Here is a 13,204-nt window from a genome sequence, read left to right as displayed (position 1 = left end):
GCGTATTCTTAGCAACCCGAGACCCAGCAGCAGGAGTACTCGGGCCAAACTGGGAAGGACCATACCAGATAGAATCAGTCATCCGCCCTGGCGTATACAAACTTGCGAGATTAGATGGGAGCCTCATACCACGAGCATGGAATGGCGAACACCTTAGACCTTATTATCAATAGTATAGGAAAAGTGTTGCCTGTAACCATGATTTTTTATCTGTTAGTTTGTTTTTGAATAACATGTCTACTTTGTTTCGCATGTAATTATTATTATTTTTTTTTGCAATCTCTCTTAATTTAATAACCTATGATCACACTCATAGGATATTAAGGGGGCATCATTGGTATACATACCACCAGCTTAAAAAATAAAAAATAATAAATAAAATATAAAGTATTTGGATATAACCAAATACGCGAGCTTAAATAGTTCGGACTTAACCGAGCAAGCTTAGATAGTTCGGACCTAACCGAGTTATCAAAAACATACTAAGTGTTTGGATATAACCAAATACGCGGGCTTAGATAGTTCGGACATAACCGAACTACCAAAAGCCTAAAACGTTTGGGTTAACCAGATGTGCAAACTTAACAGGTTTGGAACAAACCAGCCAAATTATCGATCGATGATAAATGGGAACCAAAACCTATTGTGAAATATGTCGAGATCGAGGCTGGAATATCTTAAAAAGAAAAATAGTTTCGAACTCGTAACCTCGGAGCCAAAATACTGAGGAAGAGGAAAAGTGACTAAAAAGATAACCAAATCATACATATTACATACCATATAAGTACTTTCGAGTTCATGGTTGAAGTAATATCCGACCTTGATAAATAACAAGGTCGGAAACGGATAATTCAAATAAACTATGCATGAATGCATCGAATTTCGAGCCTAAATCCAAACTATGTTTGTATGCGTAAATAAACATAACCGGTTCATCAATTATAAAAATGTGCAAAATATTTCGAGCCAAGAAATGTAAAGCATGTAAAAGAATTAGTTAAAGAAATTGTATCAGCCCCATGGGCATAAAATAATTACATAAGGGGGCGAAGCCCCGATAGATGATTTCTCCGAGATCGGATTTAAGGAAGAGGAGTCTCCTTGGCCTTCTCAGCATCAGTGGCACCGGATCCCTCAGGACGAATAGCATGACTATCCTGCTGGGCCGCCTCTCGAGCAGCTGCACTTGCCAAAAGACGGGCATTCCACCGCTCAACATATGTGGCTTCGAGAGGACCCAGGAAGATGGTATCAAGCTCGGCATTGTCGGCCCAAAGTTTGTACATGGCCTGGTCGACCGCTTTCTCCCTCTACTCCTTCGACTCATTCAGGAGGCGGGTCTTCTCGCTCTCCATGAAATTGAGGGTGGCAGACTTCTCCTCTTCGAGTTTGGCATTGGCCTTCTCGAGCTCAGCGTTTGACTTTTCAAGCTCCTCGAGACGGGTCTTCAATTTTTCAAGTTCAGACTTCGAGTCTTTGAGCTCGTCAGCCATCTTCAGCTCAAGATCCTTCGACTTCTGAGCCAGAGACAAGCTCGTTTGCACCTCGTTGGTCAGCTTGTAGTTGAGTTGTGCTGAAACAACAAGGGCCTGAAACACAAACATACTATCAAAATTATAATCAGAGACATAAATACTCTAAATAGAGTTGAGAAGGCTACCGCGGCGGAGAGTTCGATACTCTTCTCATAAAGAGTGTTGCAGTCCGAGGCCTTGCGCACGAGGTCCCAGTGGTCGGCACCAAAGCCAGAAAAGCTCTGACCCACACGAGAAAGGACGTCCGAGCTGAGAATCGCCCCTTCTGTCCCAGCGGCGCCATCAAGTACATATTCCTCAGTATGAGTTCGGGCCGTTGGCAGCTGAACCGTTGAGGTAGAAGGTTTCTTCGGAGGCCGAACAACTATTAACCGGGTCTCGGTGGGAAGCTGCGAGATGGATGCAGTAGGGCCTGACCCATCAACCTGGGCAGTCGGCTCCTTGGAAGTGTTCGCAGTGATCTGGGCCGTGGGAGTCGTCTCGTGACGTTTAGGTACCTTGGACTGTCGGTCGGGCCTCTTTGGTATCCTCGGGCGTTTGCTCTTCTGGGTGCCAGCTCCCCCATCACTAAAGAGCACGACATCGAGGTCGGGATTCATGGCACCTGCATAATGACAGTGAGTTAAACAATGATAATAACTTTGGGAAAAGATGTAAACCAGTTGAAGAAAAAACCTAACTGAGACTCTTCCCCGAGCTCGAGCTTGGGGACCATGAAATTCCCCCGTCTTCAGAAGAGGCGGGGGGAGTGCCTTCCCTATAAGTTGGTGATAACTTCGAGAGGTCCCTATAGTCATTGGTCCCATACTGCACCGCTATCCCATTCCACACCTCGTCCGTGGTGTACATGGTATCATATTTCCCGAGCCCACTATCAAACCTATGGACACAGTCATCTACCCAACTCCATATGTAGAAGTGGTATCTATCCTGTGGGCACGAGACTAGTCTATTGGGCCTGTGTTTTAACAAAGTGGGGGACCACATTCGCGAAGTAGGAAGGGTTTTACCTCCTCCGGAGTCCGAACTCGAGGCTTCGTCATTGGCCTCATTTCCCGACCGCGGACTTCTAGAGCGAATTGGGAGAGATGCTTTCCTTTCTCTCCTCGGAGGAAGGATGCCTGTGGGCAGTGGCACTTCCTCTCAGCGTTCATATTTTTTACTGGACCAGTCAGAGGTTGATTGGCCCTGTCCTAACAACCCACAAGCCCGTAGCTTGTCCTCATGTAATAGAAATGAGAGAGACCTCCTGCCGTATGGGAGTCGGAGCAGAGCCTCTCTGTGCTCCTTCATTGTTTCGTCAGGGGTGGGACGCTGAAAGTTAGCTGAAAGACGAGGTACACTTCAACTAAATATGGATTTTAGGGCTAAAAATTCCGAGCTTAAAAATAGAAAGTAACGAGAACACTTACGAATCCGCCTGAACGAACGGTGTCGAGACGGGGACAGATCGTCTGTCCAGAAAAAAGCCTTCTTGAAGTCAGGAGGGTGGTTCGGAAGGTCTTCAAAGATCTTTGTCTCTTTGGGGTAGCTCGAAAGATAGTAAAAACCATCTCCTCCCCGAGCTCGGGAGGGATTACTCTTCAAACAAAAGAGATATAAAATATCTTGGGGTGAAGGCCCTGTCCACCCCAGCTCGTGGAACAAGGACCTCAGGGCAGACAGCACCCTGTATGAGTTGGTGTTGAGTTGGAATGGAGCCAACCCAACGAAATCAATGAAGTCTCTGAAAAAGGACTTCAGGGGCAGCAAAGCTCCTGCCCTTATATGTTCCTGACTCCAGGCCGCGTATTTCACACTGGAATCGCGGCCCCCAGGAGCGAAACAGCTCCGTTCATGCCTTGTCGGAGCTCGACACTTCAGTGTGTCCAACGAACCAAGGCCATGGAGGGCCAAGATATCAGTTATTTGGTCGGTGGTGGTAACCGAGCTCTGGTAGAATTCGGCTTCAAACATCTCCCTCCTAGGCTGCGAAGACGAAGGCTCCGCCATTAAGGAAAACTGGAGTTCCCCTGGGTGGTATGCAACCGTGACTTTTAACGCTGGGTCGAGGGGAATTGGCCTAGGTCCAGGGTTGGGCTCCGGATAGATGGCTTCCCGAAGAACTCTTCTCTTCTTTTCAATGACCTCGTCTATCTGACGACGATAGTGGGCTCGAATATCCTCCTGCTCGCGCGCAAGCTCGTATTCTTTTATCCGACGTTGGTTCCGGGCAAAGACCGATTCCGGGCTCGGAGATTTGGGCTCGTAAGGGACTGCTCGTAATGACCCCCACCGTCTTTCCGGATTCTGTGACATCTAACGAGAAAGAAAAAATGGTGAGGGCCATGCATGCATGAATCACGAGCTCGATGGGATGAGCTCGGAGATATAAGGACAAGAAACTGAGTATTAAGACCCCCACTAAAGAGTCAGAGCGCGTGTTCCACAGGAAAGGAAAGAAGCGTGGATGATTTTTTTTTTAAAAGTCCCGAAATTCAAGGGAAAGGAGAGTGGCGGTTAGCCAGGAAAAGCGTTTTTGGGTTTCGTGTATTTGTCAAAGCCCATGTTTTTATCCGAAAGCTTAATGTACAAGAAACGCTGCCTAAGAATTTCAAAACCCAGAAAATAGGAACCACATTCAAACGTCGAAACTGGGTATAAACCAGAGACGAACATCCAGAGTGAAAATCCAGAAAGCATAAAAACCTATCGGTTCAAAACCTCCTATCGTATCATGCTAAGAACGTAAACTAACATACACAGCAAATATAGTATAAAAAGAACAACAAAAATGGCGTACTTACATAGTGATGGTGATTGCAGTGAAATCGTCGAGTGGAGAAGAGGTTGCAAGAAAGAACTCACTGACTCGAACAGACCAGGATTCCTTTGTTTTTTGGGTCGAGAAAACATGCGCGGGACGGAAGCTTCTTGAGAAAGTTTATGGCTTTCTTGTTTTTCTTTTTCCCTCTGGTTTACGATGAACAAACGTAAAGAAGAAGACGAAGAGGAGGTCTTATATATATAGGTGGGAAAACTAAATTGATCAGGAGCGTTGGTTAAAATCCTCAACAGATCGAATGGATGGGAATCGGTGACAAGATGGCGCCGAAAAGTTGTCAGACGAACGATCGTGGGCGTGTTCCCAAGGTACTCAAGTACCTAAAGTGAGCAATACCCATCTGGCACGTGTCCATTTTCAAGAGTGTGACGGTACGGTTCCCAGAAAGAGTAGTTCAAAAGTTTCCTTCTCTTAGGATTCGAACAAATACTTTTGAGGGGGCAAAATGTTATACCCAGATTTCGAGCCATAGTAAATATGACCTCGAAAGCTGAGTTCGCAACAAGTGGTCTCGAGAGGATTAGAGTGATCTAGGATCGTAAGTCGAACCTGCAAGGTATGATGTATGATCTCAAATGCGGTGATCTCGAAAGGTAGCTCTGAGAACACCTTCATCTTCAGGACTTTCGGAGCATGGTTCTTGAGCTCGATATCCCATCTCGAAAGAAACGTTAGCTCGGGAGATGTCAATGGCTCGCATAATGACATGAAACCTGAAATGTTAAAGCCTTGAAGATACGCTATAACCACCTTGAATATCTACCAGTATTGTAAGCATGAGATGTAATCCTCATTTATTGATGTAAATCCCCAAGAATCGTGGGATATTATTTAGTCAGTTATGCGTTCCCTGGTCATCAGGGACGTTTCCTTTTTTATCTGATTAAAGGCATTTAAAGCCATTTATTTTTATTCACAAAAGAGTAACTACCCAATATATGTGGGATAGTATTCGGCATCCTTCTCTATAAATAGGGAAGGCATGCACCATTGTAAAGGACCGAAATTCTGATCCTTGAGAGAAAACTCTGTAGAATTCATGCTAAAGAATTGTTCAGAGATAATCTTGAGGTTAATAACAGAGACTCGTGGACTAGGCAGATTTAACTGCTGAACCACGTAAAAAACCGTGTGTTTGATTCGTTTGTTTCTTTTGGCCATTGTCTTTAATTGTTTGCGTGCTCTCTTCTTTTATCTGTTGACGAAAAACGACGTCAATATATAATATAATCTATTGTCAACTTACAACAAATTGCTTTTTTTTTTTTTAAAAAAAAATAGCAAGAAATTTAAATTTAAAATCCACATATAATATTTAATATTACATTAAACATATAATATATAATCTATTGTTGTCACTCCCAAATCTAAAAATTAGAACAAATATAAACTTAAATATAAATAAATAAATTATTTAATTAAAATATGATATTTATTTAAAATTTATATGACATTAATATAAATTTAATAAAAATAATTGATAAATTCTATAAATAAAACTAAACAAACGTGCATGTTGCTTGTATCTAGTATATATATATATATATTAGATACAAACAAAGTGCAATACACGTTTGTTTAGTTTTATTTATAAAATTTATATTAATGCATATAAAGTTTGAAATAAATATCTTATTTTAATTAAATAATTTATTTATTTTTGTTTAAGTTTATGTTTATTCTATTTTTTGAATTTGGGAATGACGACAAAAAATTATATATTATATGTTTAATATAATATTGAATATTATAGGTGGATTTTAAATTTAAGTTTCTTGCTAGATTTAAAAAAAAAATTTATTGCTAATTCACAATAGATTATATTATATATTTAATATGATATTATTCTAATAAGTGAGATTAAGTTTAATTAAATTTTATTTAAGTTATAAAATGCATGATTTTATTATTTTTAAATAATTATCATTGTAAAATATCTTAAAAATATCTCATTTTAATTTGTTTAATTATTTATTATTTTTAAATAATTATCATTATAAATATTTTAAAAATATCATATTTCAATTTTTTTTAATTATTTATTTTATTTTATTTAAGTTTAAGTATTACAAACTACCATTAAATATAAGAATATTTTATTAAATATAAGAGTATTATGTTAAAGTTAACATTAAAAAAAAATAAAAAATTGTTAAAACAAAAAACTTCTATTATATATAAAATATATATATATATATATATATATATGTGGGAACGTGACATTGAGAAAAGGAAGCAAAAAAGAAACGAATAAAACAAGGTATCAAATCAATTAATTATTATAATAAAATGAAATAAGTGTACTGCGAATTTTTAATAAAACTATAAGCTCAAGAGAAAACTATGAGTATATATATGTAGATGTGGTAAACTAAATAGTATAAAATGAATCTTTAAGTAATTAAAAAGCACATCAGTATACACGTGTCAAATTATATATATATATGTCTATAAAATTATCTAAAATAAGGTCGGGCCCTAGCAGCCCTCTTATTTATTAACAAAGGAAATGTCTTTCCATTTGTTCAGCTGTTGAATGAAAATTCCACCATTGGAAGGAATTATAATTCCAATGTAAAGTCATTGCTAAAGCTAAACTTACAAAGCAGACAAAGTAATGTGGATTATCATTCCATTTGTGTGTTCCAAATGTTAAGTACTACTAATCTTCCTATCCAATTAAATCATTGGAGAACGATCAAACTCCCTGTTCAGTTCCATAAATGTTAAAACCACCATTGCCCATACAAAATGCGAGCTTATCCCAAACCCTATTTGCTCTTCTTGAAAAATGCAAATCAATGGCTGAGCTTAAGCAGATTCATACTCTTCTACTCACTTATGGACTTCACCAACATGATTCTTTCGCCTCCAAAATCATTTCTTTCTCGGCCTTATCCCATATGGGCAGTGCCGATTACTCCTTTCGATTTCTATCGCAGCTCTCCTATCCAACGACTTTTAATTGGAACATAGTAATACGAGGTTACGCTAAGAGCCCAAATCCAAACCGCTCGATTTCGATTTTCATCCAAATGTTGCGAAATGGGGTCAAGCCGGACCAATTTACTTATCTTTTTCTTATAAAGGCCTCTTCTTCCCTGTTGAAGAGAGAGTTTGGAGAGATAGTGCATGCTTTGGTTGCCAAACATGGCTATGAGACTGATATTTTTATCCAAAACACTTTGATTCATATGTATGCTAGTTGCGGCTATATTCTATATGCACGCAAGGTGTTTGATAATTTGACTCAAAGAAACGTGGTTTCCTGGACTGTCATGATGGATGGGTATGCAAAATGTAAGGATATGAATTCGGCAAGACAAGTGTTTGAGCTGATGCCAGACCGGGATATTGTGTCTTGGAGTTCTTTGATTGATGGGTATGTTAAAAATGGAGAGTATTTGGAGGCTTTGACCTTATTCAAGAGAATGCAGTATGTGGGAATCAAAGCAAATGAGGTGACAATGGTGAGTGTCTTGTGCGCTATTGCACACACAGGTGAACTTGAGAATGGGAGATTGATGCATAATTATATAGTTGAGAATGAATTGCCTCTTACTTTGGTGCTGAGAACATCACTTGTGGACATGTATGCAAAGTGTGGGGCAATAGATGATGCTTTAGAATTGTTTCGTGGAGGATCAATGAGAAAAACCGATGTTTTGATTTGGAATACAATGATTAGAGGATTAGCCACACATGGTTTGGTAAAAGAGTCACTTGACCTGTTTAAGGAAATGGGAATGATTCCAATTGTCCCAGATGAGATTACGTATTTATGTCTGTTGAGTGCTTGTGGTCATGGAGGATTGGTAAAGGAAGCATGGTATTTCTTTGAATGTCTTAACAAAAATGGCATGACACCCAAGAGTGAGCACTATGCTTGTATGGTGGATGTTTTAACACGCGCAGGACATGTTGCTGAGGCATTTCAAATTGTCTTTGAAATGCCGATGAAGCCAATAGCTGAAATATTGGGTGCTCTTTTGAGTGGGTGTATAAACCATGGAAGACTAGATCTTGCAGAAATAGTTGGTAGAAAGCTTATAGAGGTGGAGCCAGATCATGATGGTAGATATGTAGGCTTGTCAAATGCTTATGCTATTTTCCAGCAGTGGGATGAAGCAAGAAGGATGAGAGAAGCCATGACTAGGAGAGGAGTTAAGAAGTCACCTGGTCGTAGTTTTGTGTAAACAAATATTTCTCGAGTATTGTTATAAGGATTGATACTCATTTGGTACACTGTATTCTTGCAAAGTTAGTTTTGGTACCCTAATACTCATGTAGTATTCAGAATTTACATATCAGAATAAAATAGTAGTTTAGCTCAATTTGGTTAACAAATTTTTCAATAATACCAAAATGCCCTCTAAATTTTAAAACATCCTGCCACATGTCCGCTTCTAATAAATTTTAATTTAAATTAATTTTAAAATATTTAAAACATATTTTAATAAAGGCAAATTATTCGGTCCCACATGTCCTTTTGAGATTTCACAAACCTCACATTAGTTATGACCCTAGGATTGAATCACCACATATAGGTCAATGGCTCTGATTTTGACAATAAGTAGTAGGGGTAAGTAGATTAGGCAAAACTGGTTACCGGATGTGGTCTTTTAAAATTATTTGATGATTTGGTAAAGTAATTGGTATTGGGTCTGCGATCGACACAATAAGAGAAGGAAGTTGGTTATATACTTATCTTCATCTTCTCCATTCGACATGATCTTCTTCATTTGATTTTCAGATGTCAATCCTCCATTTCATCTATTTCTCCTGCATTTTGGGATTTAGTTGAGATTTCATCCAAGGTAATTTATAAAGTTGTGTAGTTTTTACTGATAAAATAAAGAATAGATTACTTAGTTTAAATAATAGTATATATAGCAAGGGGAAAAGGATGAAGGCATATCTGATGGATTGTTGTGCAGATCTAAGCAAGTGGAAAAGGATGAAGGCATATTTGATGTTTTTTCTTGTCAAATTTGTTGGGTGTCGAGTTGTTGAAGAGGTTTGGTTTTGTTAATTTCAGTTGTATTTTCTTTGAATCTTATAATTTTGGAATTTTTTTTATTTTTTATTTAAAGATTATGAATTTCGTTTGCAAGTTTAGTTAAATATGCTTTCTATTTGGTTAACATATTAATTATCTGTTATGGTTATTTTGTAGTTTTTGTGGATATAATTTATTTGAGGTTATGTATGTCTTGCAGTTTTCTAAAGAAATTAATGGTTGATATTAATGAGGGAAAGGCATCGTCCATATGGAGTCAGTGCTCTCCTAGTAGAGTTATGTCTGTGATGAGTGAGTTTAATAGCGAGCAAAAAGCTGCAATTAAAGAGATTGGGTTTGGTAGCTTACTGGGTTTAAGAAAATGTAGTTTGAAGAGGAAACTTATTCAATGGTTGGTTGATAAAGTCAATGTATGTGATGGTGTTTTAAAATTGAATGGAATGGTTATTGAATTGAACAACCATTTATTTTCTTATATTGTTGGTATTTATGATGGTGGAGAACACCTGCTAGATTCGAAATGTGGTAATTGTATTGGTGATAGGATATTGATAAGCTCTTTGGAGGAAAAGTTAAAATGTAATGGGAAGTGTGATATGGAATTTGTGCATCAATTTTTGCTTTTTTTAGTGTGTTCTTAATGCCAAATACAACAATTTATGTTGGGAGAGAGTATGAGCTCCCAATAATGGATCTTCGTGACTTTGCAAGTGTTAGAAGAATTAATTGGGCTTCAATGTCATTTAAGTTTCTAATGATGGGTTTGAGTGCCTTAAAGAGAAGGAGATCTCAATTTGTTTGTGGGTGCTTGTATTTTTTGCAGGTAATTATAATGTTAGTGGAATAACTTGCTTGTTTTAATTGTAAATAATTTTATATGTGCATGATGATAAAGTATTAATTTTGAAATTTGTAGGTTTTTTTTCTTCATCATGTGCAGTCCAATGTGTCATTTGTAGACAGAAGTGTATGTCCTATATCCTGGTGGTCAGAGTCTGAAACTAGTGACATGATAGATTAGATTGAAAAGAATGGGGGATTATGATGTACGAAGGTATGTTAGTTTTGTTGAACATGCATATGGAATTTTATTGTTAGACATGTTATATATATATATATATTTATGTTGTTGACCTTGTTCTGTAATTTTAATTTAATTTTTGGTGGAGTTGTCATTAATTAATGTTAATTGCATTTTTTTAGTTATCCATTGGAAAGGTGGTGGGTGGATTTGATATGAATGATGTTGTTGGCAGCATATGTGAACTTTATTGTAGATTAGAAAATTTAGAGAAAGAGATGGTAGAAGTTAAGGGTGTTAATGGGATGTTGAAGGTGCTTGAATTAGGTAGCATTGTGGGAGAGGATAGACATGGTGAATTGAATTATGATGGTAGTTATTTGAAAAAGTTTAGTGGAGAAGTAGAATTTTGGAAGTCGTCTTTTGATGGAATTATTGAAACAAAGTTTGATCCTATGATTATGGAGTTCAAGATTGGAGTAGTTGATAATAAATACAAACGAGGAAGACCGGGGGTGGATAAGGTACAAACTGACAAATTAAGTAAAGTACAGACCATCAATGGTAGCAGAGATGGTGAACAAAGGTTATGGAAGAGAAGTTTTGGTAATATGATTGAACTCTATAATAGTACCTCGGGTTTGAAGGTTGGGACATTCAGTTTAACTAATCGGTTGAGTGAAGAAGATTTTAGTTCCGCCTTATACGTGTTTGATCCTGAGGTGAGAGGATGGTATACACTTTAATTTTTCATTTAAAGATATACTTATATTTTTCATATATAAATAAAGGTATTGTGGATACCAATTGATGTTGCGGTTTTTAGTGATTTGTTTATAATATATTTTGTTATATTGAAGTAATTTGTTAGTAGAGACTGGATATTATGGTGTGGAAGTGGTACATTTGCTTAGTCTGAGGCCAGAATATCATGTTGATAGAAAGGTTTTATGTACAATTTTTTTTTATGATTCTCTAATGTATATAATTGATGAAATGTGTTTGTATTAATAATTTGGTTATTATTAAATTTTTTGTAGATCATTGATGCGTATTCCTGTTTGTTATCATTTGTTACCATGGAAAATTTAAAGTTGAGGAGATTTGGTGGAACTTTGTTTCTCCCTAGTTTTTATCCCGGTCAAGTATTTTGTTAAAAATAAAAATTATTTGTTAGATTTTAATTGTGACAATAACAATTTTTTTGATTGAGTAACTGTTTATGGATTGCCAAAATCCTTATTTGGTCATTTTGGAAAGAGCTCTGAAACCGAAGACGATAGTTCATGGAATGAGTTGATTTTGTGGATTGAACGGGTATAGTATGTTTTTATTTTAATGATTTATTTGAAATGTTTATTGAAAGAAAACGAAATACAATTTGTGATATGTGTATTATTTAGATGTTTCAAATAATTTTGTTATTTGGAACTTATGTAGGCAGCTGTCCCGGTAATTTACTTGGTGAATAATCACTGGATATTAGTTGTAATTGATTTGAAGAAAAATTTTGCGACTATATGGGACTCGTTTGAAGTTCTTTCATTACATATGCAGAAGCATGAATTATTGATTGCTGTGGTAATGTTTCTACATACGAAAATAATTATAGTTGATTACGTTTGTAATTATGTTTTTAATTTATTGACTAATTTTTTTTGTAATTATTGATCAATTTTTTTTGTTTAAATTTAATACATTGATTAGTTATGATGGTTGGATAATTTGTTTTCAATGGAAATTGCGCTTAATTTTTGTCCTGGATGGAAGTTTTCCAAATTGCCGATAATTCCTGGACCTTGTTTACCCCATCAGAGGAGAGACTATGACTGTGGTGTTTGCATTATAAAGTACATGAAATGTATTGCTAAAGGAAATAGTCTGTGTGGGGAGGTGTGTTTCGTAGTTGATAATATTGTTTTGATATTGTTTACTTAATTTTATTGAATCATTTATTGGGTTTATGTTTCAGTGTTGATTTTTTTGTTTTGTCAATGCACTAGGTTGATCCACATGGGGAACGACTTGCGATTGCATTAGAGTTGTTGGTTGGACATAATAATCTCCGAAGATGTACTGTGATTGAAAATGCAAAACGTCACTATGAGAATGTATTAAGAAAATAATCTTCTAGTGTGCATGAAATGGAGTGGTGTCGATCTCCGGAAAAATTGTTAGGTTCTTTAAAATTTTCAAGTAAAAAAAGGCGACAGAAATATTGGCTCAGGGTAAATAAGTATAAGAAACAAAGAAGAATTATTAGGAAAATTTTTCAGTCTTCAGACATATAGATAATGTTTGAGGTAGTGTTTTAGTGTTGAATTTTACTTAAGTTTTATTTTTTATTTTGTAATCATCTATGTTAACAACAAAGATAGGGAGAAGTTGCGAGGGTACATTTGAATCAGCTTGTTTGGGTTCTAAATTTTGCAAACATGTCTAGGAATGCAGCATAATTCTTGATTGTTGCCCTGTTTGGTGGAAGGAAAGTGAAATGAGAATTAAGAATATTTTTTGTTAAATTGAGAAAGATAAAATGGGAGGTCTTCTCTATTTCACTCCTCCTATTCTAAACACATAAAATTAGATTTGTAAATGAATTGTTTTACGGGAAAATGAAAGTTGGTTACGGGGAATAGACACCACTCTTACGATGATGAGCGACCGAGAAGTATAGAAGTCATTTGTTCAAACTCTTATATTTCGAAGTGCAAAGACATTGTACCAAAGGTTGGTATTGTGTTCATATAATGAAGAATAAACCTGAATGATTAATTGGGGCAATTTTGGCTTTGCTTCTGTGA

At 36.6% G+C, this 13,204-nt stretch overlaps 2 protein-coding genes across 13 annotated transcripts; both read left to right on the top strand.

Annotated features, from left to right (window-relative positions):
• The first annotated feature begins 6,852 nt into the window (after positions 1–6,852).
• Positions 6,853–8,706, top strand: LOC133818849 (pentatricopeptide repeat-containing protein At5g08305). Its single transcript, XM_062251956.1, has one exon. The coding sequence runs from the start codon at positions 7,083–7,085 to the stop codon at positions 8,553–8,555; it is 1,473 nt and encodes a 490-aa protein (XP_062107940.1). The 5' UTR covers positions 6,853–7,082; the 3' UTR covers positions 8,556–8,706.
• A 249-nt stretch (positions 8,707–8,955) lies between these two features.
• On the top strand, positions 8,956–12,865 carry LOC133818848 (uncharacterized). Of its 12 annotated transcripts, none has more exons than XM_062251952.1 (8): positions 8,974–9,176; positions 9,297–9,376; positions 9,579–10,202; positions 10,320–10,433; positions 10,583–11,122; positions 11,841–11,981; positions 12,216–12,293; positions 12,404–12,865. In XM_062251952.1, the coding sequence occupies exons 5-8, from the start codon at positions 10,616–10,618 to the stop codon at positions 12,524–12,526; spliced, it is 849 nt and encodes a 282-aa protein (XP_062107936.1). In that variant the 5' UTR covers positions 8,974–9,176; positions 9,297–9,376; positions 9,579–10,202; positions 10,320–10,433; positions 10,583–10,615; the 3' UTR covers positions 12,527–12,865. The 12 variants fall into 12 exon arrangements, 7 of the variants coding, with proteins under 7 accessions (XP_062107934.1, XP_062107933.1, XP_062107936.1 ...); XM_062251951.1 differs by having other exon boundaries at positions 10,296–10,433; XM_062251954.1 differs by lacking the exon at positions 9,579–10,202.
• The last annotated feature ends 339 nt before the right edge of the window (positions 12,866–13,204 follow it).

Source organism: Humulus lupulus, chromosome 2 (genome assembly GCF_963169125.1).
Source record: "Humulus lupulus chromosome 2, drHumLupu1.1, whole genome shotgun sequence".
NCBI classification, from domain to species: domain Eukaryota; kingdom Viridiplantae; phylum Streptophyta; class Magnoliopsida; order Rosales; family Cannabaceae; genus Humulus; species Humulus lupulus.
This window is presented reverse-complemented; position numbering and strand designations above follow the sequence as displayed.

Excerpts from the sequence above, each read along its gene's own strand:
- LOC133818849 (XM_062251956.1), top strand. The coding sequence starts at position 7,083 with ATGTTAAAACCACCATTGCCCATACAAAATGCGAGCTTATCCCAAACC.
- LOC133818848 (XM_062251949.1), top strand. The coding sequence starts at position 9,317 with ATGAAGGCATATTTGATGTTTTTTCTTGTCAAATTTGTTGGGTGTCGA. Across the intron at positions 9,377-10,582 it reads GGTGTCGAGTTGTTGAAGAG|TTATCCATTGGAAAGGTGGT; the intron begins GTTTGGTTTTGT and ends GCATTTTTTTAG. Across the intron at positions 12,294-12,403 it reads GAAATAGTCTGTGTGGGGAG|GTTGATCCACATGGGGAACG; the intron begins GTGTGTTTCGTA and ends TCAATGCACTAG.